This window comes from Camelus bactrianus, chromosome 17 (assembly GCF_048773025.1).
Source record: "Camelus bactrianus isolate YW-2024 breed Bactrian camel chromosome 17, ASM4877302v1, whole genome shotgun sequence".
Lineage (NCBI taxonomy): Eukaryota > Metazoa > Chordata > Mammalia > Artiodactyla > Camelidae > Camelus > Camelus bactrianus.
Window position 1 is genome coordinate 2,262,880 of NC_133555.1, and position 25,741 is coordinate 2,288,620.

The following is a 25,741-nucleotide window of genomic DNA, read 5'->3' on the forward strand; positions in this document are numbered from 1 at the left end:
GAAACACATCCTCAGCAGGCTATGGCCACAGCGACAGCGGGGATGGGGGCGCCGGCGGGAGCCCTGCACCTCACAGTGCTCGCTGGGCTTGATTAAGGACAGAAAATACCAGTGTTCCTCCTCGCTCTTCCGGCATTCACAGCTAATGAGAAACATATCCTGTTATTCCGGTCCCTGTGGTTTCTCACCATGAAAGCTAATACATCTACTCGCTCTCCCCCAGACTACTGTTCCCGGGGTTTATTTTGAAATGGGATGTGAGTTTGCCAGCAGCCAGCGCTGAGATGTGGGCTGTTCCCACGGCACAGGGGAAAGATGGAAACAGTATGGGGGTCTGGGTACGGAGCCGGGGTTCCCATCCCACGCCCCGCATCCTGAGGCTCCGAGGGTTCCATGAGATGTGCCAGCTTTGTGTGTTCACGTATGTGATGTCCTTTGAGGGACGAGACCTATCAGGCGCCTCCACGAGTGCACAACGGAGAAAGACCGTCTTCAGCAGGTGGTGATGGGAAAGGCCGACAGCAGCACGGAAATCAACGCAGTGAAGACACTCCCTCGCACCACACACAGGAATAAACTCCAAACGGCTTGAAGACAAACATAAGACGAGACACTATACACCTCCTAGAAGAGAACACAGGCAAACATTCTCTGACACAATCTCAGTGATGTTCTCCTAGGGCAGTGTACCCAAGCAATAGAAATAAAAGCAAAAATGAACAAACGGGACCTAATTAAACTTATAAGCATTTGCACAGCAAAGGGAACCATAAACAAAGCAAAAAGACAGCCTACGGACTGAGAGAAAATATTTGCAAGTGATGTGATTGACAAGGGCTTAATCTCCAGAATATATAAACAGCTCACTCAAAAAACAAACAACCCAATCCAAAAATGGGTGGAAGACCTAAACAAGCAATTCTCCAAGGAAGAAATATAAATGATCGACAGGCACATGAAAAAATGCTCAGTATCACTAATTACCAGAGAAATGCAAATCAAAACTACAATGAGGTGTCACCTCACACCAGTCAGAATGGCCGTCATTCAAAAGTCCACAAATGACAAATGCTGGAGAGGGTGTGGAGAAAAGGGAACCCTCCTACACTGCTGGTGGGAATGCAGTTTGGTGCAGCCACTGTGGAAAACAGTATGGAGATTCCTCGAAAAACTAAAAATAGACTTCCTACATGATCCAGCAATCCCACTCCTGGGCACATATCCAGGGGGAACCTTAATTTAAAAAGATACTTGCACCCCAATGTTCATAGCAGCACTATTTACAATTGTCAAGACATGGAAACAGCCTAAACGTCCATCAACAGATGACTGGATAAAGAAGCCGTGGTACCTTTATACAATGGAATACTATTCAGCCATAAAAATTCAAATAATGCCATTTGCAGCAACATGGATGGACCTGGGGATTGTCATTCTAAGTAAAGCAAGCCAGAAAGAGAAAGAAAAATACCATATGAGATCGCTCATATGTGGAATCTAAAAAAAAAAAGGAAAAAAGAAAAAAAGAGGACACTAATGAACTCATCTACGAAACAGAAACAGACTTGCAGACACAGTAAACAATCTTATTTATGGTTACCAGAGGAAAAGGGTGGGAAGGGATAAATTTGGGAGTCTGAGATTTGAAGTGTTAGCCACTATATATAAAAATAGATTAAAAAAAACAAATTTCTTCTGTATAGCACAGGGAACTATATTCAATGTCTTGCAATAACCTTTAATGAAAAAAATATATGCATGTATATACATGACTGGGACCTTATGCTGCACACCAGAGACTGACACAGTGTAACTGACTTCAATTAAAATATAAATAAAATAAAATAAAATAAAAAACATCCAGTGTCTCTATAGGATCAGAACCAGGGAAGGATTCAGAGGGGCCCCATCAGATGTAGGTGGGGGTTCTCCAGCGACGCCTCCCCTGCTCCTGGCTCTCTAGGGAGGCACTGGGGCCCAGCTGTCTCCCAATGCTGGGGTCAGAGAGGGTGACTGTACCCTCCTGGCTGGTGACAGGGTGACACAGTCGGCCCCGTCTGCAGGGACTGGCCATGCAAGCAGTTGCAGGCACCTTCCTCCGAGGGCTCAGAGGAGGAGAGAGCCCAGATCTGTTCAGAAACATCCCTATTCACAGTTGGGGTCTCTAAGCCCCACACCATCCCCAACCACAAAATCCCCAGTGAGACGGCCCGGGGGGACCCTCTCTGGGTGGATGCTCCCCCCATCCCTGGGCCTCTCCCTTCCATGTCCCCCAGTGATCTGAGCTGGTTGTGGGGGCTGTGCTGGGATGATGGAGGGCTGGCTGCTGGACCAGATGGGATGTGAAAACGTGAGAGCAGGTGGAGGGGGTTCTCTTCTGAGAGGGGAGGGCGATGCTGTCGCCCGACGCTGGGGCAGCCACCTGTCCTAAGACTCTGAGCCCGCTGCCCTCTCCGCCCCTGGGCATGGCTCTGGGACCCTGGAGGCCTGGGTGGCTAAGGAAATAGCCCCTGCTGGTGACAAATGCCCAAGCAGGTTATTCTTGTGTCAGAACTGTCTCAAGTCACCGCCACTATGGCTTAACATGGAGCACTTGTCACTGGAAGGGATGAGGCAGGAAGAGACTTGAGGTGGGTGGCGAGCACAGGGCTGGGACCAGCTGGGGAGGTGGGTCGTGAAACCGTTGTCACGCTCCTCTGAGACACAGACGGGCCCCTCCGCCAGTGACACAGCTGCTGTCTGCCTCTGCTTCCTGCACAGTGGGGCCAGCGGGTCCCCCGCCAGGACCTGGGGAGGTGGCTGTGACGGTGGACCTAGAGCTCCAGCACCCTGCAGGCTCAGCTGACACCCACGAGCTGCCCCTCGTCCTGATGCAGAGACATCCAAGGGCGAGACCACCCTGCTGGCCCCCAGGCAGAGAGAGAGCCGGAAACACGGCCCTGTGATGGGCCATTCAGCAGATCAGAGCCCAGACTGGCTCTAGACAAAGGCCGACGTCTCAGGCAGCCCGGCCCCAGGGCTGCGTCCTCCACAGCCTGGCCATGCTGGGCTGGAAACCCCGACGACTCCCATCTTCCAGAATTTTCTAAGTGAGAGCCTCCAGCCTGTCTGCTTAGCCAACATTTCCAGGAGCTGGCCCCCTGCCGGGGGTGGAGCCCAGGTCTGTGTCCTGTCTTCACTCGTGGGGAAACTATGGTTCCAGGTGGTCCTAAGGGCACCTGCAATGCGCCTCCCCAGCTCACATCACCCAGAAAGTCTGGAGAGTTTTCCAAAAAGAGGAAAGCTGGTGCCTTATGTGTGTTAAATCACGGCGCCCTCACCTCAGCTCGAAGAGGAGGGTCCCACGTTCACCCCCATTTGTCAGATGAGGAAACTGAGGCCCCACAGTGGTAGGTGGTACTGGAATCAGCACCCAGGCTGTCTGACTCCAGTCCCACGCTCTGAGTGACCCCAGCCAGCGGCCTCCCGAGAGGAGCCTGCTGGAGAAAGTGGAGGAGAGAGCAATCAAGCAAGGGCCCCCGAGGCCCAGGTGAACCCCCTCCAAGCTTCCACTCCTCCCCGGCTCTGCCACGGCTCTGCCCTGCTCGCACACACTCCAGTGACGGGAGGCTCACTGCCTGACAAGTGCCCTCGCCCCATCTTTAGGCACTTCCGAATCCCAGAACCCTCTGCCATCATGCTGAGATGCACCCCCCCGAACACACACCTTCTCAAGGCAAGAACACCTGCTCCTTCTGCCCAGGACCCCCCGACACACAGAGATGCAGACCTGGGAAGGCGCCAACTCCACGCAGGGCCTGGGCTGGGGCCGGAGACACAGCGGAAGGGGCAGAGTTGTCGCCTTCAGCCTCCCATGCCGGCTCTCTGCCTCTGGGGTTTCTGGCCTCAACCCATGCCGCCCCCACCCCCGCCGGCCGGACCTCAGGTACCCCGGGGGCTTTGGGGAGGGCTGTGCTTGTGGAAGCAGCAAAGCGCCCCCACAGGCGCCGAGGCCCAGCCCCCGCCATGCCTGCCACGGAGAGGCTTCCCGGTGGCGGAGGGCTGACGCGCCAGGCTCCCCTAGATGCCGCGCTCGGGGGGTACTGCCTTGGGGGCCCTCGCTCTGTCCCCCGCACTCCCAGGCGTCTCTGCTTTCTCTGACTTATTCGGCACACTTCCACAGAAGGCTGCCTTTGGAGAGAAGGTTCTGCTGATAAGAAACTAAAAATATGAAAGGTCGGGAAATCTCTGTCATCAAAGATCCATTCCTGTGGGTGGACCGGCCTGAGTCAAGGTGGCCCAGGACAGCTGCTGGGCGGACAGTGATGGCCCCGTGCAGGATGGTGACGGCACCCCTCACCTCCCGTGCCTCTGACAACCCACCACCTGCAGAAACCCCATCACCGCTGCCCCCTCTGCAGCGTCAGGACCCACAGAACAAACGCAACCCTTCCCCTGCTTCTGACTCTGCCTCCAACACTCGTCTTTCACCCCTCGGTCCTCTGTCACCAGTCAACTCCGAGCCAGTGTGCCCAGGCCACCATGTGGATGAACCTGGCCTTACTGAGTTCAGGTAAAATGCCTCACAGGGGGCTCCTTCACGTCCCCTCCCACAGGGCGGGCCAGGAGCACCCTGAGAGCAGGAACGGCCACTTTTTTAGGCTCAGGACCCCGTCTGGTAGCCCAGTGCCTGGCACTTGCAGTACGATCTTCATAAACGACCCAGGGAGATGCAGCCCAAACTGGAGAGAAGGAGCCGGCAGAGGCGACCAGCAAATATGTTTTCAAATCCTGTCCCACTCCGTGGGGGTGGCCTTCAGGTTCACTGACTGGAACTCCAGCCCCAAGGGGCACTCGCCACGCTGGACCGAGCTGTTTACTGAGGGCATGAGAGCCACCTCCGTCTGTGACAATCCACCTGCGCTTGGCACTCCAGGCTCCACTCAGCAGCACACAGGCTGCAGTGAGATGAGATTCCATCTTCAAACTGAGCACCAGTCAGAAGAGACCAGAACGTGCTGCAAAGCCCAGCTGTCTCTCATCCATTGCTTTATCCGCACATCCAGCAGCTCCCTAAAGGCTCTGAGAAGTCCTGCAGCAAAGAAACTTGACAGACCTGGAATTCCCCAAACTTAACTGACCATGAAACGTCATGATCTTACATCTTACACCTTGCAGATGTCTCCGTTTGGAAAATGCTGAATTCCAGGACTTTGTTAAGCAGAGACAAAAGCAGGCTTTGCTAATTGTGTAAATTGGAGGCTTTCTGCGGCTGAGCCAGCACCTGCCGGGGCTGGGCTGTCGGGACCTCAGGCTGCTCCAGAGCGATTCCCTCTCCATTCTCCATCGACGCCTCTGTGCTAGCAGGTGGGGCAGCTCTGGTGGCCTCTAGTAATGAAGATGCAGCTGCGGCTTACACGCTGAGCCCCTCCCCAGCCCTTAAGGTCACGGCCTCTCACTCCCAGGCTGGTCTGGGGGCTCCTGGGGGCTCTGGCGACCTCCTCCTCAAGCGGGAAAGGCGCTGGGATGAGACTGGACTCTCGCCCCGTTCATGACAGACGGCACCTGCTGCATCCGGGACAGAGGGGCCGGGCAGAGCTCCCGTGGCTTCACGTGTTGGGTGACAGTTCCCTTCAGCCAGCCGGGCTCACCGGAGAAGGGGGCAGCACCTCGGACGAGGACCCCGCTGGCCGAGGCAGAGCCCCCCTCTCACACACACAGACCGTGAGAGCCTCTGCGGCCTTTGGTGTGGAAGAGGCAGCTGTGGGACAACACACCTGCAAAAGCGAACCCGTACGGACTGCCGTGGGAAGGTGAGGAAGTTCTGGAGTGGTGGCGGTGACAGTGGCACAACAGTGTGAACGCACATAGTGCCACTGAACTGGACACGCAGAGGTGACTAAGGCGGTCGATTTCATGTTACGTGTATCCTACCACAATAATGTGTGTGTGTGTGTGAGAAACACCCATTGCGGGGCAGGGACAGCCCGGGGGACGCAGGCAGCAGGGACGGTGCCACAGTCACCAAGACAGCTCCAGGCCCAGCGCGGGGCTGGGCGCTTGGACACGGGAAACCCCCTGGAGGAGAGCGTGATGAGCCGGGCTTGGTCCCCACGCCCTTGGTCACCTGGCCTCTGTGGAGCCCGGAGGGGACCAGCGTGAGGCACGGTGGCCTTCCTGATGGGCGTCCTCGCCGCTGCAATGCACGTGACCACACCGTACTGACCAGCAAGTGGGCGCAGGGGAGCCCCAACCCCTGGCTCAGAGAGCGAGGGACTCGCCCTGACCTGTGGCCAGCAGGGCCAGGCTGGCACTTCAGCCGCACGGTCGGGGGTCCCCACTGCCCCTGGCTGTCCTGGCCTGTGTCTCTGTCACCCACCTGTGTGGGTGCATGTGGGGGCGTGGGGGCGTGCAGTCTCCTGGTGACAACACTTAGCTGGGCTCCTGAGGCTGAGGCTCTCGCTTCTGGGAGGACGGCCTACTTCAGTCAAGTAGCTCATCTGAAAAACACATCGTCACGCCGCTGCCAAGCTCCGTCATCGGCTTTAACTCACCAGGGCTGAACCGGAGTTCTGTCTCATGGGGATGCTGGGTTTTCAAATCCACACACAAGGTACAATCATGTACTCAGACGTTCCTTGAATTACGCACAGACCCCTTGTTCTAGTTTGGGAAGACAGCCCCGTAACTGATCCGGTGTGCTGGGAAGTCTGAGCCACTGAGTCAGAGCGGATGGGGGAGGGGGTGGAGGAGGAAGGGGGGCTGGGCCCGACAGGAAACTCAAAACCCCCGCAGTGATGGAGATGGTGAGAGGGCGGGCTCCTTTCGGGTAAGGTTGCTCTCGGAGCCATCCTGCACACACGCCGCAGACGCCCCACGGGCTCTCGGGCCATCAGCCGCCTGGCCCGACCCCGAGCTCCCCTCCCCTCCACGCTCTCCCGTCAACTCATCTCTCGTCATTCTCACTCCGTGAGCTTTTGCCCAGCAGTTAGGGGTGTCAGAATCACTTACACCCTGGATCCCACACATCAGCAGCCTTCCTGGGTCAGCGTCAAGTGCAAATTTGGTAAGTGGGCCCCACTCGGGCCTCAGCAGAAGCTTCCAGATCGGGAAGGGGGGCCGCTCCAGGGCTTCCTCCGGGCTCCCAGCCACCCCAGGGCCTCACCAGGCTCGTTCCGACCTCCCCACAGGGTCAAGACCGCCTCCAAGGCCCTGGGAGGCGGGTCTGCAGGAGCTTCTCCCCGGCCCCGGGCTCCCAGGGGGCCTGGAGGTCGGCTCCTCCTTGTTGGGCTGGGGCCCTGACCCTGGGCTGCCCGAGAGAGCAGCTCCCCCCGGGGCTGCGGCGTGCAGTGGGGCCTGCACCCGAAACCGAAACATAGAACCGGCACCTGGATGCCGACAGCGCCACCCGGGGCGGCATCCAGGCCGAGAGCGTCTCCCCACACAGGAGGAAGTCCGGAGAGGACAGACGGCTCCGGGGGCCAAGCGCAGCAACGGGGCCTTCTCGGTGGCTGGAGGAGCTCCCCGGGTCTCATGCCTGACCGGCTCCCCAGTGGGGAGCCCGCCTTCCCAACTGGGTTCCGGCTCTCAAGCCAGCGGATCTCATCAGAGGCACTTACAGCCCAGCCCCGGGGGCAGGGGCGGCACCGGGAGACTTTTCATTTACTCGTACATGTCCAGACAGAACCTGTGTGTATTCAAGGCGCACAGTGTGGTGATGCGGTGCACACAGAGTGGAGTGAGTCCTGAAGTCAAGCCAATTAACTTACCGTCTCCCGACACAGTTGCACTTTGCGTGTGACCAGAGCACCAGAAGTCTACTCCCTCGGCGTCTGCCCCGTGTTCCGCACAGCCCACCAGGCGTGGCCGTCTTCCCTGTGCGCCAGCTCTCCAGACCCCCCATCCTCCAGGACTGCAGCTTTGGACTGGCCTGGAGACACTTTCCAGCATCAGGACGGGGGAGCGGGTGCTCCTGGATCTAGTGAGTGGAGGCCAGGGAAGCAGCTAAACACCCCACAGATGGGTCCCAGTGAGAGACGGACTACCTGGGGCAAAGTGTCAGAGGCCCCGAGGTTGAGAAACTCTCGTAATAAACAGGTGGACCCTTGGCTGAAATCGTCTCAGGAAAAAACACAATAACCATGGGTTATTATAGCACAGTATATAACAACGTTTGTTTAACGAGTTTGGAGCTTCTCTTTGGGAAGATGTAAAAGCTCCAGGGACGGGTGTCATGGCCACATGACAATGTGAATGGACTTAATGCCACAGAACTGGACACTGAAATCTGGGGAAAGTGGTACATTTTATGTTACGTTCACTTTACCAAATTAAAAAGAAAATCTATAAGTCACGTTATTTAATTACATCACATAATTATACATGACATAATTATCGCTACTTCATACGCTGAGTGCACCGTGCACCAACCTCTATCATAACCGGGACTCTGATCCCACCCTTGTCCCCACTGGAGAGGGGCAGACTGAAGCCGAGGGGGTCAGTAACTTGTCTGTGGCTGGGTGGGAGGGCCTGGGCAGGCTTGAACCCGGCACAATCCCACTGCTCCTCAGGGAAAGGTTCTCACCAACCCCAGAGTGGCCTTCGGGGACAGTTCACTCAGCAGGTAGTCCCCGGGTGCCGGCTCTGTGCAGGCAACCTCCCTGAACGTCGGCTCTCCATCACAGTGTTCCCAGACCCGCTGCCCCTGGGTGCGTACGAGACAGACATCTGGACCACACGCCGGGTGACTTAATCCCGCTCTGGTCTACGCAGCCCCCAGCGGAGTTAAGCACGCCAGCCTCGCCTCCAAACAAGACCCAGCCCAGGCCACCTTCCCTCCCTCCCACCTTCCCTGCTCCACCCGGTGGGAGAGACTCCAGGATGGTTCCCTGGGGTGTGCTCACTTGAGACCTTGGCCATCTGGTGGGGCTCCACACCGCCCTCCTGGGCTGAGATACTAGGGAGATGGGGCAGGGGGTGCTGGGGTGCAGTGGGGAGAGCCCTCGGGTCTGTGAGGCTCTGGGAACCCACAGCCCCCTGAAGGGGTCAAACACCTTGAACCCTAGGAAGGCAAAATGGCACGGCTTCTCTGGAAGACAGTTCAGCAGTTTCTTCCAAAACTGTAGCTACTCTCACCATGGGATCCGGCAATCACGCTCCTTGGTGTCTACCCAAACAAACTGAAACTTCTGCGCACACAAAACCTGCGACCGGATGTTTACAGAAGCTTTACCCATAATCACCAAAGCTTGGAAGTAACCGAGACTTCCCTCAGTAAAAGGGTGGCACGTAAACCGGGGTCCATTCAGACAACGGGACATTACTCAGCACTAAAGAGAAATGAGTGTCATGCCGTGAAAAGACACGGAGGAAACTAAGTGAAAGCAGCCAGCCTGAAAAGGCTACGTACCGTGCGATTCCGACTCTCTGATGTTCTGGAAAAGGCAAAGCTGTGCAGACAGTGAAAGGTCAGTGGCTTCCAGGGGCTGGCGGAGGGGGAGGGCTGAACGGGGGAGCACGGGAGGTGCTCGGGGCAGTGAGGCTGCTCTGGGTCTCTGGATGGAGTCCCGTTTCCCCAAACCACAGCAGGCACACCACCGAGAGCGAGCCCCCCAGAGCCAGGGCTCTTACCACAGCAACGTGGCAGCGCCGGCTCCAAGGCTGTGACCCACCGCACCCACTAACGCAAGACGTTAACGCAGGGGGCCCGCAGGGGTCTATGGGGATTCTCTGTCATGAATGCTCAATGGTCCTGCAAACCCAAAATACTCTTTAAGAAAACTGGCTATAAAAAAAAAGTAGACCCCAGAGAAGACAACAGTCAGGGGACTCCAGCCAGGGAGAAGCGCGGCCTCCTCACACCGCCCCGCCCCCTGGATCTGCCCCTCCCCCACGCCCTGCCCACGGGATCTGGGACCACCACCCACTGCCAGAAACCCAGGGGGTCTTCCGTGATTCCACACCTCGCCCCCAGCCCAGCTGTGAGTCTTGGGCCTTGCCCACCCCGGCTCGGACCACCTCCACGTGCCTCCCTTGCCAAGTCCATCACCTCTCCCTGGGCCACCACGCAGCCCCCGCCCCTGCCTCCCTGGAAGCAATTCCTACCACAGAGAGGGCTTCTAAAATGACCACTTGGACCTTATTCCAGAGCAACCAGGGCAAAACCCTAATCCCCGCCCTCCTGGCCAGGCTCCCCACCAACCTCTCTGCTCCACCTCGGCTGCCCTCAGCCACGCAGGCACATGATGGTCCCAGAGACCAGAACCTGGCACATAGAGGCACCCAATAAACACACTAAGAAATAAACAATCCCCAGGGTGCTAGACAGATGCTGCCATCTGCGTTCTACAGATGGGGATCAGGGAAACACTGCCGGCCCCCTGGGCTAGGGGATGAAGAACACAGCGTTTAAAGCAGAACTGTTCACTGTTCAAGTGTACATTAACTCGATGATCACATGAGACCCGCCACGCTGCTGCCACTCAGGGCTCCCCGCTTTGGAACCATCTCCTCGGGTCCCGAGGGCCCCCTGCCCACTGTGGCTCTTCCTCCCCTATAGGACACCTCCATCACTCTCCTCCACCTGCTGTCACCTGTGGTTACTGATAAGTGCCGGGAGGCGGCCAGAGGAACATCACTGTCCAGCTGAGATCACCCAAGGGATGGTCAAAGGGGTCCGGCTGTCGTGTGCTTGGCGGGAGAAATTTCTGCACATACAGTTATTAATGACTTTATTTATACACCAATATTTAGTGCTGCTTGCAATTAAGCGGATCTACTTGCAAAATATGACTAATTAGAACAGTCATGCTGGCAGGGAGAAGGCACAGCGTCCCAGCCAAAGTCGCCCCTGCCAGAGAGGCGAGACCAGGTGCGGGATCTCAGTAAGTGGCCTTGGCTCCCCATCCCTGGAGGACCCAGGCAGGGGAGAGGAGAAGGGGGGGGAGCAGGGCAGGGGAGAGGGTGGAGGGCAGAGGGAAGTTGCAATCCCCTAGCCAGGAGCCTTAATTTGTACGATGCTCGTTAACGATATTCTGTGGCCTCACATTTTCTGCTCCTTGGAAGCCAACGGAAAGGTAGGGGGCTGCCTGATCCCGGGCTGACATTCTAGGGGGAGGCCGAGGAGGGAAGCTGTGCAGCGATGCAGAAACCATACAGGCTGGTGAGTAAAACACGGCATTAACCCCCGAGGGGCATCTGTCCCCACAACACCCTTGTTCATTTCCACCCAGTAAGAGGTAAGACTTTCCATTGTTTCACCAAATGATCGTTTTAGGTCAGAACATGTGCTTGTGGGAAAGGTGGCCAAGAGCCCTGGTTCCTGGGGGCATCGCTACCACCTGGCATGAGCCCAGCGTCCCAGGTGGTTTGAGAACCAGTGTGCCTCACCGGCACCTCCATCCACCTTCGTCCGCCTGACTCACAGCTGCCTCCTCCCAGACGTCCAGCCCAAGCCTCTGTTCTGGGCCAGGCACTGAGCCCGGCTGAAGGCACAGAGACTAAGATAGCCCAGAGGCCAGCCATGACCGTGACCCTGACCCCAAGGTCCTCCAGGTGAGTGACATGGGCATGGAAACAGACAACCAAGCTGTTGTCCCGGTGACGGGGGCACAAGGCCCAGCCAGGAAGGCCTCCTGGAGGAGGTGGCTCAGTGCTGAGGGGAGGAGGGTCATCTGGGCGGAGCAAGCCCATGGTGGCAGGAGGCACAGGTGGATGGAGGAGCCTCAGCAGTGGCCCATCCTGGCCCCCAGGGACTGGCTGCTGAGAGCAGTGGGCACCCCCAGACCCCACGCCTCTCACCCCTCACTTCCAAGGCTCAAGGGCACCCACCGGAGGCCTTCCCTGACCAGGCAGCCCAAGACTGCACCCTGTCACCCTCCTCCTCTGGGTCCTGCTAGACCTTCCAGTCCCTACGGCCCTGCTTCTCCCTGGAGTGCCTGTTCCCACTAGGACCTAAGTTCCCCAGGAGAGGGGGCCCAGGCAACAGTGCAGAGCCTGACACCCAGTCAGAACCCCAAACACGGGCAGAACGAGTAAGTGAGGAATAAAGAGCCTAAAATCGACCTGCAGCTCACAGGGGCGGGGCCGCCAGCCCCCGTCAGGACCCTGGGCAGGGAAAGCCAGTGGGGACAGCGTGTCCACGCGGTCCGGGGGCAATGCTGCCCCGCAGCCAGAGCGCCTCCCGTGCAGGGGAGGGGGCACTGCTCAGGATGTAGAGAAGGCAGAAATCTCCGGCTTTATGTGGAATCCCCTGATCTGTAAACACTGGCAACTGACTCAGGTTTTAAACAGACACCTCTGTTGGCTGGGTGCGATCTGGGGGGGCCGGACCTGCCAGCTCAGAGGGACAGGAGCAGACAGGAGCGGACAGGAGGGAGAGGGGTTTGCACAGCAGAAGGGATGCAGGTGATGTGCTGTGGAAGGATCAGCCCAGGTAGCTGGAGTGGGCGCTGTGGGGGCCGCCCTGGTCCCCCTTCTGGACGAGGCCCTCATGCCGCCCCTGCCAGGGTGCCAGCTGCCGATGGTTCTCAGCTGGTCCTTCTCGGGGAGCCGCCTGTGGCCAAGGCTGTGACTCCCAGACATCTAGGGTCTGGTCCACACAGAGGGACAAAGGTCATGTTGCAGCAGGTGTCCCCTCGCCCCGATTAGGAATATCCCTGCAGGGTAACCCCAGCTCCAGAGCTCCCGGAGGCATCGGCTGTGGGAGGCTCCTGATGGGATTATGTCACGGCCTGACGTCCCCCACAGCCCTCCGATCCCCTCCCTCCATAACCACCTGCACGGCAGTAACTGGGAGCTGTGCGTCGGTCCGCAGGGCTCCTGTCTGTCCCACAGGTGCCAGGGATGCTGGGTCCCGAGAGAGCTCACAGAGCCAACACCTCACCCCGAAGCCCCGGATGAATTCAGAGCAGCACACTGTGCAGGTCATGGCAGGTGGCTCTGTGCCCTGCATAACTCAAGCTCCAGGCTTGTCAGGTGTGATCCTGGTTGCTGCGAGCCTGGCTGGCCAGCTGGGGCCGGTGTAGAAGAGCCCTGCTCCGGGCTTGCTGGGTTTGTAAAACACCTGAGCACGTCCTTCTTAGGCAAGTTTCATGAGCAGGTGCATTTTCTGTCTGGGGAAATCAGAAGCTCCTGAAGCCACCCTGCACTCCCTGCTGTAAACTCAGGTGACAAAGACGAGGGTCTCTTCATGTGGCTGGAAAACCGGGTCGGGGCAGGCCAGCCCCTCGTGTGCTGGGTGTCACGGGCAATGGGCACCAGATCTGAACTCACGCCCGGGCCCGTCGCACAAGCCAACAGCAGCTGGCGTCTATGGACCGTGTTCCACACGCCAGGATCTCACCCCCAACAATCTTCTGTGGTACGAACATTAAGCCCATTTCACTGACAAGGAAACTGGTTAGGATCGACGTGCCCCTGTGAGCAGCAGCTCCACCTGGGCAGCCACCCCAAGGAAACGCCCGCGGGCCCGTGGGTGACATGCGGGAGGGCGCCCTCACCAGACACCCCTGCAGAGGAGGAAGCCCAGTGGGGCACGCACTGCCCACCCCCCGGGACTCTGAGCGGGGAGAAGCGGCGCTGGGCGCACACCAGCAGCACCGCAGGCCTGCAAAGCCCAAGTGCACGAGCAAGAGAACGGAGGTGCCCCAGGGCAGGTTCAGGCCGCAGAGGCCTGGACAAACCAAGGGGTGCCCTCCAGGGAGCCTGCGAGGGGCTCAGGGCGGGGATCTGCCCAGCCTGACCCCCGGGGTCTAGAGCGCACGCACCAGAAATGTCCTGCCTTGGGGCGGGACCACCAGCTTTGTGGCCCCACCACGGGTCACCAGAGCCCAGGTGGGAGGTGAGGTCTGGGGGCTCTCTGGGTGAGGACCCCACCCGCAAGGGAGAAGGCCAGCCCCGCAGCAGCCAACTGCCCACAGGGACCGTGCGAGCAAATGACTGTGCACATGGAGTGGGGACAGAGGGACAAGGCTCCGTGAAGGCAGAGGAGGGCGGTCGTGATGCCAGGGGAGGACCAGGAGGGGCGTGGTATGGGAAGAGCCGGAGAGAGGCCTTGGCTGGACGGCGATGACAGATGCACCAGGCCAGCCTGGGCGTGATGAATTCGCCTCCTCACCCGGCCCAGAGGCAGAAACAGATGGGGGAGGCTGTATGGTGTGCAGGGGGAGATGCCCACACACGGCCACAGGGGCCACGGCCTCCGACAAGCTCCTAACCCAAACTGCACCCCGAGACTGGAGCTGCCAGAGCCCTGGGCAGCAGAGTTAATAACTGGAGCGGTGGAGGGACGTTCATCACTGTCAGCCTGGAGTGCAGGGCGGGCGGGCAGGCAGGTGGGTGCGCATGAGGCCCTGGGCCGCTGCTCCGGGTGCAGAGAGAGAGGCTCCCTCGGTAGGGACCAGGCCAGCCCGGGGCAGGTGAGGGTGGAGCTGGGTCTCACAGGGCCCAGGCTGCCCAGAACCCGCAGGAAAGGGAGAGGCCGCCCAGCCCCAGGGATGCCCCACCCCCAGAAGAAGGGAGTCGGCCACACATCTCTCTCAAAGCTGGGACACAGAGGGGTCGTGCAGCGGCTCTGCACCCACTCCTCTCTTCACCCTCCCACCCTCTGCCTCAGTTTCCTCCTCTGTGCAACACAGACACTAACACCAACCATGGCGGGTCACACGGGGGCTTAGTTCCTGCATCTGAAAGTCTCCAGCACCTCAGCCCGTGACCCGCCCTTCCAGCTCTGGGAACACAGCCAACAGGATGGAAAGCAGGGTCCTGAAGAGACATTTGCACACCCACGTTCACCGCAGCATCATTCGCAGTAGCCGAGAGGTGGGAGGGAGCAACCGCAGAGTCCCTGACAGATGAGCAGACAAAGCGTCGTCCATCCATTCAATGCAATGATATTCAGCCTTAAAGGGAAAGGAAAGGCTGACACCTGCTGCCACATGGATGCACCTTGAGGACATGATACTCAGTGAAGCAAGCCCGTCACAAAGGACAAGTGCTGTGTGATTCCCTCATCTGGGGTCCCTAGAAGAGTCACACTGACAGAGACAGAGAGGAGGGCGGTGGGGGCCAGGGGCTGGGGGGCAGTGGGAGCTAGTGTTTAGTGGGGACAGAGTCTCCGTTTGGGAAGAAAAGGTGCTGGGGATGGATGGTAGGGATGGTTGCACAACAGTGTGATGTGCTTAGTGCCTGACCTGCACACTTAAAATGAGTAAAATGGTAAATTTATGTTACGTATGTTTACCACAATTTTTAAAAGTAAGACAAGCCGCCCTCCTTTGTGCTTGCACACATAGTAGGTGCTGTACTGACACGTGTTCCTGCCAGCCTCCCCCTTGCCCTGCGGCAGAGAAACAGAAGATCAGAGCAGGGGCCTGGAGCCCACGAGCCAGTGACCCTGGCCGAGCTCCCAGCCTCAGAGCCGCATAGGGACGAGGAGGCCCTTCAAGCCCAGCCCTTCTCTGCATTTGGCTCCTGAGTTGCCGGCTGGGGAGGCCAGCGTGCAAGAGGTGGGCACAACAAAGGCTTTGAACAGCATCCCTGAGATCAGACGATTTGTTGGACTTGATATAAATAGATCAGAGCTCCTGTCCTCGCCTGCTGAGCCGGCGGTGGGGAGGACGAGGGGGGCCCCGGCAAACTCACCTTCCGTGGAGTGACCACCCTGCAGACCCTGCAGCAGGGCTGCATCCTCCTCGTCCTCCAGGCCGCACGTGCAGGCTCTGTGCCCCACCCCCACCTTGCTGCCTGTCACAGTTTCTCTTTTCAAACTCAAGTTGGTTTTCAGACCAAAGCAGAATCACGAGCAGGCCCCTCCCCTGGTGAGCTGTGTGGGGCCTTCAGAAGCTGAGGGGCTGGGAGGCACCTCTGGGTGGGGACACACCTGGGTGGGGACACGGGGGGGCCCAGGGGAAGGGGCAGGGCTGGAAGCAACTGTAAGAACACTCCCCCCTTGTCTGGGAGCCAGCTTGGGGCTCAGACCTGCTTCCACCCGATTCCCATAATGAATCTCATTAGCCTCAAAATCAACCTACAGACACAGCTCCTTCAAAACACCTGGCAGAGGCACTTCCCAACGGGTGCCCAGCACTGGCTCCTCCCCTGCCCCCCTCCCTCCTTCCCTCCCCCCTCACTTCCCTCCCATCAGGGGGGCACTCAGGAGGCTCGGCAAGTGCTAGGTGGGTGAATGAATCAATGAGTGAGTCTACATTAACGCCACACAGGGGAGAAGCAAGCAAGGAAGAGACAGCGAGGGTCAAACACAGCTGCCAACCACCTCTCAGTCTATCTGTGTCTCTTCTCCCTACAGGGCCTTCCCTGGCCATGTCTGTCTCTGTCTCTCGCAGCTGAGAGCAGAAGGGCCAGTGGGCTGGGAGCTGCCCTTTCTCCCTGGGAAAGGGGTGGGGACACCAACTCCAGACCCTGAGGAGTGACCAAGGCCCAGAAGGAGTGGCCAGGTGTCCCCCTTCCCACTGCCCAAAAGGCTAGCATCTTGTCTCTCTTCCTGGCCTGAGCAGAGGCAGCCTGGCCAGCCCATAGATTCTTCCCCTAAGAGGACCCTGCTGGCCCCCATTACAGCCCACGTGGTGCCCTGTCACAAGACATCCATCATCCCCTGAGGGTCAGGGTTCAGAGGGCTTGGCTGACCGTCCACCTCCGTATCTCACACTGTGTTAAGTCATTAAGCCCTCATCCGCTGAGTGATTAAATTCAGCAACTATGTCAACATTAGGGGCCTAGGAGGACCCACCCCCACCCGCACTGGCTCAAACACTGAGGTCTCGGGCCCCCAAACATGTGCTCAAACATCTTCAAATCACAGCCCCGTTGTAACCTTAGGATTGACTAAGAGGGTCGAAAGTAAATACAGTTGACCCCTGAGCAACAGGAGTTAGAACTGCGCAGGTCCGCTTAGCAGCAGATTGTTCCCAATAGTACACACTACACTACTACATGACCCAGGTTGGCTGAACCCATGAATGCAGAGCCACAGGCACGGAGAGCTGACTGTAACGCAGATGGAGATTTTCGACTGTGCAGAGGGTCGGCGCCCCTAACTCCCATGCTGTTTATTAACAAGGACTTAAAACACTCAGTTTTATTCTCTCATGTAAGAATCTGGAGGTGGGTAGTCCAGGCTGTATGAGGCAGTTCCCCCCGGGTTATCAGGGGCCCAGGCTCCTCCCACCTCACTGCCCTCCCATCCCTATGGTGCAGCCATTGTCCTCACAACCCAAAATGGCTGCCTGAGCCCCAGCCATCACATTCTCATTTCAGCCAACAGGAAGGAGGAGCAACAGGCAAAGGAACAACCCCTTCCTTTTAAAGACACTTCCCGGAAGCTGCAAGCCACACTTCTGCCTCTTATTGGCCAGGGCAGCCATGCGGCCATAGCCAACCACCAGGGAGGCTGAGAAAGGCAGTCTTTATCCTTGTTGGCATCATGGCCGTATTAGAACATAATAACACATGAGAGAACAAAAGTTTTAATGTTAAAGGAAAGGGGGGAAGCAGCTATTGGGGGGCAGCTACCTGGGTCACACATCCTCCCCGTTGAGGCCAGGGGCCACCCCCTCCAATACCCTTTTACTATCTTCGCCACAACTTCCCAAGTAGTACTGACTCGTGCAGGGCGAGCACTCCTTGGCGATGCTGTGCTGACCCTGTGTCCCACAGGGAGGACTCTGGCTCCACGCTCCTGCCCACTCTCCAGGTGAGGAAACCGCCCAGCCTGCGAGGACAGGGCCAGGGCCCAAACCCAGGCCCGCATGCTCCTGCCTCAGTAATTTTTATGGCCCAAATTGTGCTTGGCAAGTTGGGGCATGAGAGGCCCCATGGCCCTTGACCTCCCCATGGGATGGGGCAGCCCGAGACAGCTGCCCTGGAGGTGTCTCAACTGCGGAAAGTACTCCAGGGCGTGGCACAGGTTGAGCCCACCAAAGCCGGCCTTTCACAGGCAGAAAGCCAAACTCCGCCTGCGGGGCAGCCGGGCCAGGCTGAGCCCACGGGTCCCCGAGGCCCAGACCCCCTGGCTGGGGTCCTTCTCATTGAACCAGGGGCTCAGGGTGGCCCGGCCCATGCACAGAGGGGCAGCCACCAGCACACATGTGGGGAGGGAGCAGTCCGCTTCAATCAAATTAAAGCAAAGACAGCCATTCAGGGAGAAAAACTGTGAGCTTCCGCTGAAGCTGTCACCTTGAGAAGAAATCAAAAGCCAACCCCTCCTAGAGGGACACAGATAGAACCCAGGACGTGGAGCCCCGAGGGCAGTGGGAAAGGGGGTGTGTGCCCACCTGGGGTTCGCCGTCTCCTGACACCCGCCTTCCTCCCCAGCCCAGGGAGGCTCCTCGTCGACCCCTGCACAGGGGAGAGGCCAGGGCACCTGCCTCCCCACCAGCCCTGGGCACCTCCTTGCACCCCCAACAGCCTACCCTGCGCACGTCCGCACAGAACGCAGCCCAGCCCGTACACACTGGCTGGATTGGGCGTGAAGAGCCAGTTTAGGGGAGAAACCAGAGACACCACTTTCTACACCAAGTACAGTCCCTGCAGAGGAGGCGGGCTGATGTGCGGACAAGACAAAGCTGCCTTTGCCATCCCTCTGGGCCCCTCCCGCAGGTGGCGGGGGGGATTTCTGGCATCTGGTGAATGAAAACTGGGGAAGATGGTGAAGAATCAGCACCTCTCCTTGCCGCCCTCACCCTCGGGGCCCAGAGGCAGCTTGTTTCCTAAACAAGAAGGTAGTCCCGCTTGGCCACTGCTTCCAGGTCCACCCTCGTCCTCTCCTCCTGGCCAGGGTTTTCAGGTTTCTGGGGGACGAAGGACGAGTCCCCTCCGTGGGGAAGGGGCCTTGCATGCCTCACCCGGACACTGCCAGCAGGACCCCTTTCCCAGAGACCAGAGAAACAGCTCCCACCACAGGTTTGGGGTCACAAGACCAGGTCACACCTGGCCCTGCCGCTCACGAGCCGTGCAACCCCAAGCAAGATGCTTCACCCCTCTGAGTGTCCCTTTCCTCCTCTGCACAGCGGGGCCGCGCAGGTTACAGGAGGGGTTGGCTGGCACCCAGCAGGTGCTCAACACACACCTATTCCGCCTATGTTACTGAAGTAGCTGCCTCCCGGGGGAAAGCAGTGACAGCCCGGCCGTGGTCCAGGACGCCGGCCGCTAGGCTCCCGATGAGTCTCCCCTGCCGGGAGAGCCCGCAGGCACATACCCGCACAGTCCCCCGAGTCTGTGGGCGCACACCCGCACAATCTTCCTGTCCCTGCAGACTCGCTAATCACGTGCAGGCACAACTGCACTAATGTCACGCATGTCACAGAAGAACCCAAAAAAACCCCACTGAAGGATGAAATTAAATGAGCAACAGGAACAGAAGTTCCCACGTTTTCCCCTGTACCTCAAGCGGGGGTATTGTTCGCCCCGGGGGCGTGCACACTCCATGCTGGACACCCTGGGCTTGTCCACGTGACAGTCGGGGACCTCCTGAAGACATCTCCTTATAAATAGAGCAGTTTGCTGGAGAGCACCCTTCCGAAGGGAAGCGGGGTCTGGTGCCCCAGCCCCGCGGAGGCGGGGGGCAGGCAGCCGGGCAGGGCGTCGTCACCGGGAGTCAGGCGGGCGGCCCCGGGGGGCCCAGGGCCGCAGCACAGACATTAGGACTAGAGCCACTGTAACGTGTACCAAAGTCATGGAAAGGCCCAAGGGGAGGGCCGGTCCTTACAGGACATGTGGGCTTTCCAGAGGCCGGAACGGAGGAGGCGGCGGGGCGCTCGAGGCAGAGGGAAGAGCCCGCGCCAAGTCGCGGGGCGCGAAGACCGCACGCGTCGGCGGCGGCGGCGGCGTCCGGCGTCAGGGCGTCACCGGCGTTGTCCGGCGTCAGCGGCGTCGGCGGCGTCGTTGGCGTCAGCGGCGGCGTGAACAGCCCCCCCCCAACCCCGGGGCAGGTTTCTGAGCAAGACAGTGTCTCCAGGGAAATGCCCCTCTGTGCCAAGAGGACCGAGGAGAGGGGGGGAAGGGAGAGAGAGGAGGAAGAGGGCGCACCCCTTGCTCACCGGGTGGGGGGGTGCTCGGAGCACCCCCCACCTCCGCAGCCACCACCCATGTGACGGCCCTGCCCCCGCAGGCAGGAGCCAAGCGGAGGGACCCCCCCAGCCCCGCAGGATGGCTGCCCCCCAGGTAGGAGGGACGCCGCTCAGAACGCCCCCGATGCTGGGAGGGCGGGAAGGAGGACGTGGCGCTCTGAATCCCTGCACTTACCAGAAAGGCACCAGCGGTGATTTCCTCCAGACCCCCTTTCCTCCCCGGGTGTTTTGGCGGCTTCGCATATGGCAGGAGTTAAAAATACAGCTCAGAGTGAGGAGGGTGCAGACAGGAGTGGGCAGGCGTTCCCTGAGTAACCGGGCGGGGGTCTGGCCTGCTCCCTGGTCAAGTGGGAGGCTGGGAAGCTTTTTCAGCCCCGGTGCTGGCTCCCGATGGACTGAGGAAGGAGAATGCCCTTCAGATGCATGGCCCCCATGGAGAGTGACCCCACCAGGGCAGGACAGGCTGCCAGCTCCATGCAGGGAGAGGCAGACATTGGGCCCCACTGTGGGCCGGCCAGGAGCGACCCTTTCAGCGGCCTTAGCTGGGGACGCAGGGGCCTAAGCGCATGGAAGGTGGGGGGTTGACAGTGGCTGCAAATCTTTGCTCCTCCTTCCACTGGGGAGCCCGATCCCCTCCCCTCGAACCTGGCCTCAGTGTCTGCATGACCAGCAGGACATGGCAGAAATATCCCAAGGTCGAGCCACAAGAAGCTTCAAATCTCCCACCAGGTCTTGGAACGCTGGCTCTGGGATCCCGGGGCCACCCCGTAAAAAGGCCCACCCCCTCTGAGGTCCCCCTGCTGGAGAAGCCACGTGCACACACTCCAGTCCACAGTGCCAGCCTTCCAGACATGTCCACAAGCGCCCAAATACATCAGTCAAGTTGCTTTGGACCCTCCTGACTCCGTCCACTTTGTGAACACCACGGAGTAACTTCCATCGACAACACAGGGAACAGAAGACCCAACCAGCTGAGCCCTGTCAACCCTTGCCCTGCAGAATCTGAGATACAATAATGGGAAGCTTGACTTAAGCCTCTAGGTTTTAATCGGTTACATAGTCACAGATACCTAGAACATTTAGTCATTCATCCCCTCCCTCATTCATTCAGCACACACTCACTAAAACCTCCCCCGAGGCAGGGCCCCTCATAAAAACAGCAGAGACAAATAATTCACTGTCCTTGTCCCCAAGGGAGCTTCTGGGCTGGGCCCTCGGAGCCCACCACATCTGCTAGGGTCCACACTCGTGGGCCCATCCCCCGGTTCAGCAGCTTTCTCCTGGGGCCTGTCACTTCTGGGCTCACTGTCCAGTTCCCACCCCTGCCGTCATTCTCTCAGGGCGAGGAGAGAGACGCTCGAACAAGTTCTACTTTACTCTAAAAGGTCCTCTGTGTACTAAGAGAAACAGGAGAATGAAGGGGTGCCCTAGAAAAATACCTACTTGACATAAAAGAAGGTAGTAAGGGAGGAATGGAGGAAGAAAAAAGATCTAAGACAAATAGAAAATAGCAGAGTCACACACGTAAATCCCACTGGAACGATAATTACACTAAATGTAAGTAGATTAAACACACCAACCGAAAGGCAGAGACTGGAAAAAATGGGCTTTAAAAAATCCACATAATCCAACCACATGCTGTCTGCAAGACACTCACTTTAGATTCAAACACACAAATAGGTTGAAAATAAAAGGATGGAAAAAGGTATTTCACACCATCAGGAAGTGACAGGGAGCCAGAGGAGCTAGGCTACAATCAGACAAAGTAGACTTTATGACAGAAAGTTACCAGAAACAAGAAAGGATATTTTATGATGAAAAAAGGGTCAATCCATCAAGAAGACACGATAATTATAAATATGTATGCACCAAATAACAGAAAGCCCAAAACACACAAAGCGAACCTGACAGAAATAAATGGAGAAACAGACAATTCAACAACAGTTGGAGACATCAAATCCCACTTTCCACGATGAGAGGACAAGCAGGCAGGTCAGCAGGAGACAGAAGACGCGAGCAACACTGTGAGCCAACCAGACCGAACAGACAAGCGAGGACCCTCCACCCGACAACCACAGGAGGCACACAACACTCACCAGGACAGATCGTGGGTCAGACCTTAAAACGAGGCTCAGTATGTTAAAAAGGACATATGACACAGGGTGCGTTCCCTGTAAACAACAGACTGCAAGGTAAAGGGTCCTCTAAAGTGTCTAGGTGACAGCTCCGGGGGGGACTGCCGAGCTCCGCCTCACTCTCACCACGGTGTTCCCGGCTCCTTACCTCTCCGTGCCTCTGTTTCCCATCTGGGCAACCAGGAGAGTGATGGTACCAACCCCACAGAGCTGCAGCAAGTGTTCGCAGTGAACGGGTCAGCCACAGGCACTGTTGCTCATCACGACAAGGGAGGAAGTAACAACCCCTCCCACCCCATCTCTGGGTGAGGAAACATTCATTCACACGACAGCTAAGACCTTCAGAACGCCTCCCCTCCCAGTATCCAGCCTGGTCCTCGCTGCAGCCCCGCAGGGCCCTCTGTCCGACAGGGAGAGAGGGCAGTGGGGAGGCCCCGGCACAGAGGTGTCTCTCGGGCCCTTAGCCCACGGCCCAGCGCACAGCAGCCTGTGGGTGGGGACAGAGCGGGCTGGGCAGCGACCGCAGACGCCCCTTTCAGGCGGAGTGCTTTCACACCCGGGGAGCTGCGTGTGTGACTGAGGCCTGCTGTCCGTGGAGGGGCGGAGCCTCCAAGAGGTCTTGGCAGAGCTGTGAGCAGGCGGTGGGCTGCAGGGGACGAGGGGGAGGACATTGCAGAGGCCTCTGCTTCGTTGCAGGGAGCCATCCTTCTCGGGTTTTTTAAGCTTTTTGTGGGGGAGAATAACTAGGTTTATTTGTTTATTTTTTAGTGGAGGTGCCGGGGATTGAACCCAGGACCTCACACATGCTAGGCACGCGCTCTGCCCCCGAGCCACACCCCATCCCAGCCTTCTGTTTTAAAGCATTAAGTCCCCACAACAGAGGAAGAGGCTGTACCAGAGGACTAAAGGGCTGGATTCAAGGTCCGCTACAGTGGGAGTGCGTAAGGCGGGCAGACAACAGAGAGGAATGCCAAGCCCTGGTCCTCTGCCTCTGTGTCCCACGACTGCTCCCTGACACCACATCTCTTCTCAACAGAGAAGGCGGGGACGGTGACCAACGTCGGCAGGAGCGAGGGGTGCCCCGCGCTCACACACACGAAGGGTGTATCCCTGCAGCCACTCTGTGGGGTGGTGGCGCTTTACAACCCCACTTCACAGGTGTTCGGGAGGGAAATGGGCCAATTCAAAGTGGGCCGCCCGGGCCAGCTGGTACCTGACAGCTTGGGAGTCGCCTCCTGCCTACGAGGGCCACCACCACCATTTCTCCAAAAAGGGACTCAAGTTCCTGGTGGTAAAATAATTTCCCCAAGGTGGCCACAGCGAGAGACAGGACAAACCCGGCACTCGAAGGGAAAAGCCAGGGCTGTCCTGGGTGGGCATCAGTCAGTTCCTATTCCTGAAGCCAAGAGCCTGGGTGAGCTGACAAGGGCACCATCCTGAAATGGCCCCCGTGTCCCCCCAAACACGACATCACGCAGCGAGCTGTGTGGAGCGGAGCGCAGAGCGGCGGCAGGCAAACTGCACGGGTGCTGGAGGCAGGCAGACTTGGGTGCGAATCCCGCCTCTGCCACTGGGTGACCGCGAGCAACTGCTTAACCTCCCTCAGCCTCAGTGTTCATGTCTGCAAAATGAGCAGAGAGCAGCTCACAAGGGGCACAGGGCTGGCGCATCAACGGAGATTCAGGAGAAGGTGGTCGGCCCGCGGCACCAGGACTGGCTTGATTATGACTGTAGTTTGATTGTCATGAAAGATTCTAAGTCCAGGTGCCCAAAACACAGGATTCTGTCCTGATCCTTTGTGAATCTTGCCAGGAAGCCAAGCCAAGCATTTAACATCAAGGCTCAGACAAAGCACAGCTTGGCTGGAGTGAGCCCGCCTACCCGGCTCCCACAACAAGAGGCTAAAGTCTGGGTTCTGAGCAAGCGCCCCAGGCTGTCGGTGCCTGTCTGGGCCTCACTGGCCCACCGTCCCCACTCACAGGCCTGGCACGACCCCAAGAGCACCTCCCAGTCCCACACACGCCTGCCTTCCTGCCTCAGTGCCTCCACCTGTGCTGTTTCACCTGCCTGACACCATCCTCTTCTCTCTTGCTCTTCAAGCCCTGGCTCGACGTCACCTCTACCAGGAAGCCTCTGTGAACACCCGAGGGTGGCCATCTACTTTCTGCCCTGGGACTGCACGCCACTTGGCCCCACTTCCTACCGGGCCCAGTGTCCCTGGCACCTTCCCTTTCCAGGTCGCCGTCACAAGTCACGTGCTTCCGAGTCGAGGCGGCGGGGGAGCTGCAGTTCAAGGACCAGAACCAGGCGAGGTGACTCCCCAGGAACAGTCAGTGCACAAAAGGAGACAGCGAGTACGCGGTGCCAGCCCGGCTCCTGGGTCATGCTCGGCGCTGCTGCATAATGTAAGCTCCTGCCTCAATGTGGTTCCAACACCCTCACGGATGGACAGGCGTGTAATAAACACTGCAAAACCTTCGGTGTAGAACCTGGGGGTTGTTCTGCCTGGCACAGTTCTTTCGACTTTTCCACCCGTTTGAAAATGTTCAGAATAAAATGCTGGGGAAAGCACTCCTCCAGGACACCCTGAATACCCGAGCCACTCCTCCCCCGAGCCACCGGTCACAGCCCCCTGCGGGGCCAGGATGGCACAGCCCCACGTCTGACCTCCGGGAACAGGGCAGCCTTCCCATCTCACACGGGGGACGTGCCCCAGGGACTTGTCCTCCTGGGAGGTGGCCAAGGCCGATGGGATCCTGCGTGAGGCCACCCAGAGGGTCCCCACAGACTGCCAGGGAAGCTGGGGTGTGGGGAGGCATTTGGAAAACTCAAGGCTGCAGCTCTTCACTGAATAAAAGACAAGCATTTAGCACGTGTAATAACCAGTCTGGCATATCCCACCAACGTGTCACCCCTAGGGAGCAGCAGGATTCACACTCCAAAGGCCTCGCTGCCTCGCCTGCACTGGGTGGGGGGTGGCAGATTCGAGGCCTGCTGAATTTCCAGGCCAAGAGCGTGGCCCCGGACCGCCTCGTGGCCCCATCTGTAGCTCCTGCTCCGTTTCAGTTAGGTCAGTCCACGTCCCCCCTCCCAGTTCTGCCCAACGTCCGGCTGGTTGGTTTGTTTTTTTCCACTGCTCTGTGACGCTTACACTGACAAGCTCAGAACGGTGCCCTCCCCAAGTGAGGCAAAACATGGCTCTTTCTTACGAAAACAGAAAGCAAAGAACAAAAAAAAGAGATCAGCTGTCAAAACCATGTCAGAGACGAAACCGCTGACAAATAGCACCCCCTGACAGTAAACGCAGACGCCCCCAAACTCCCGAGTCCTGGGCTGTCCGTCGAGTCCAAGCGCTCCCGGGCACTGCCCGGGGGTCCCCGCAGGCTCGGAGGCCTGAACCCGGGGAGCGGAGGCGAACCCCAGAGCTGATCGTGACTTCACCTCACCCACCACGCTGCCCCCCGTTTCTCTCCACCTGAGCAAGATAAAGGCGCATTTCGAGATTTATCCTCCAAGTTGTAAAAGAAGAATTCGTGCAGC

General features: G+C 58.5%; 1 protein-coding gene across 1 annotated transcript in view; it reads right to left on the reverse strand.

The window, feature by feature from the left end:
• Window positions 1-225: 225 nt before the first annotated feature.
• Window positions 226-25,741, reverse strand: part of LOC141573754 (IQ motif and SEC7 domain-containing protein 2-like) — a 30,618-nt gene continuing 5,102 nt past the window's right edge. The window contains exon 2 of the mRNA XM_074344243.1: window positions 226-624. Coding sequence (XP_074200344.1) covers window positions 534-624 — 91 coding nt within the window. The 3' untranslated portion in view covers window positions 226-533. The remainder of the gene's footprint in view (window positions 625-25,741) is intronic.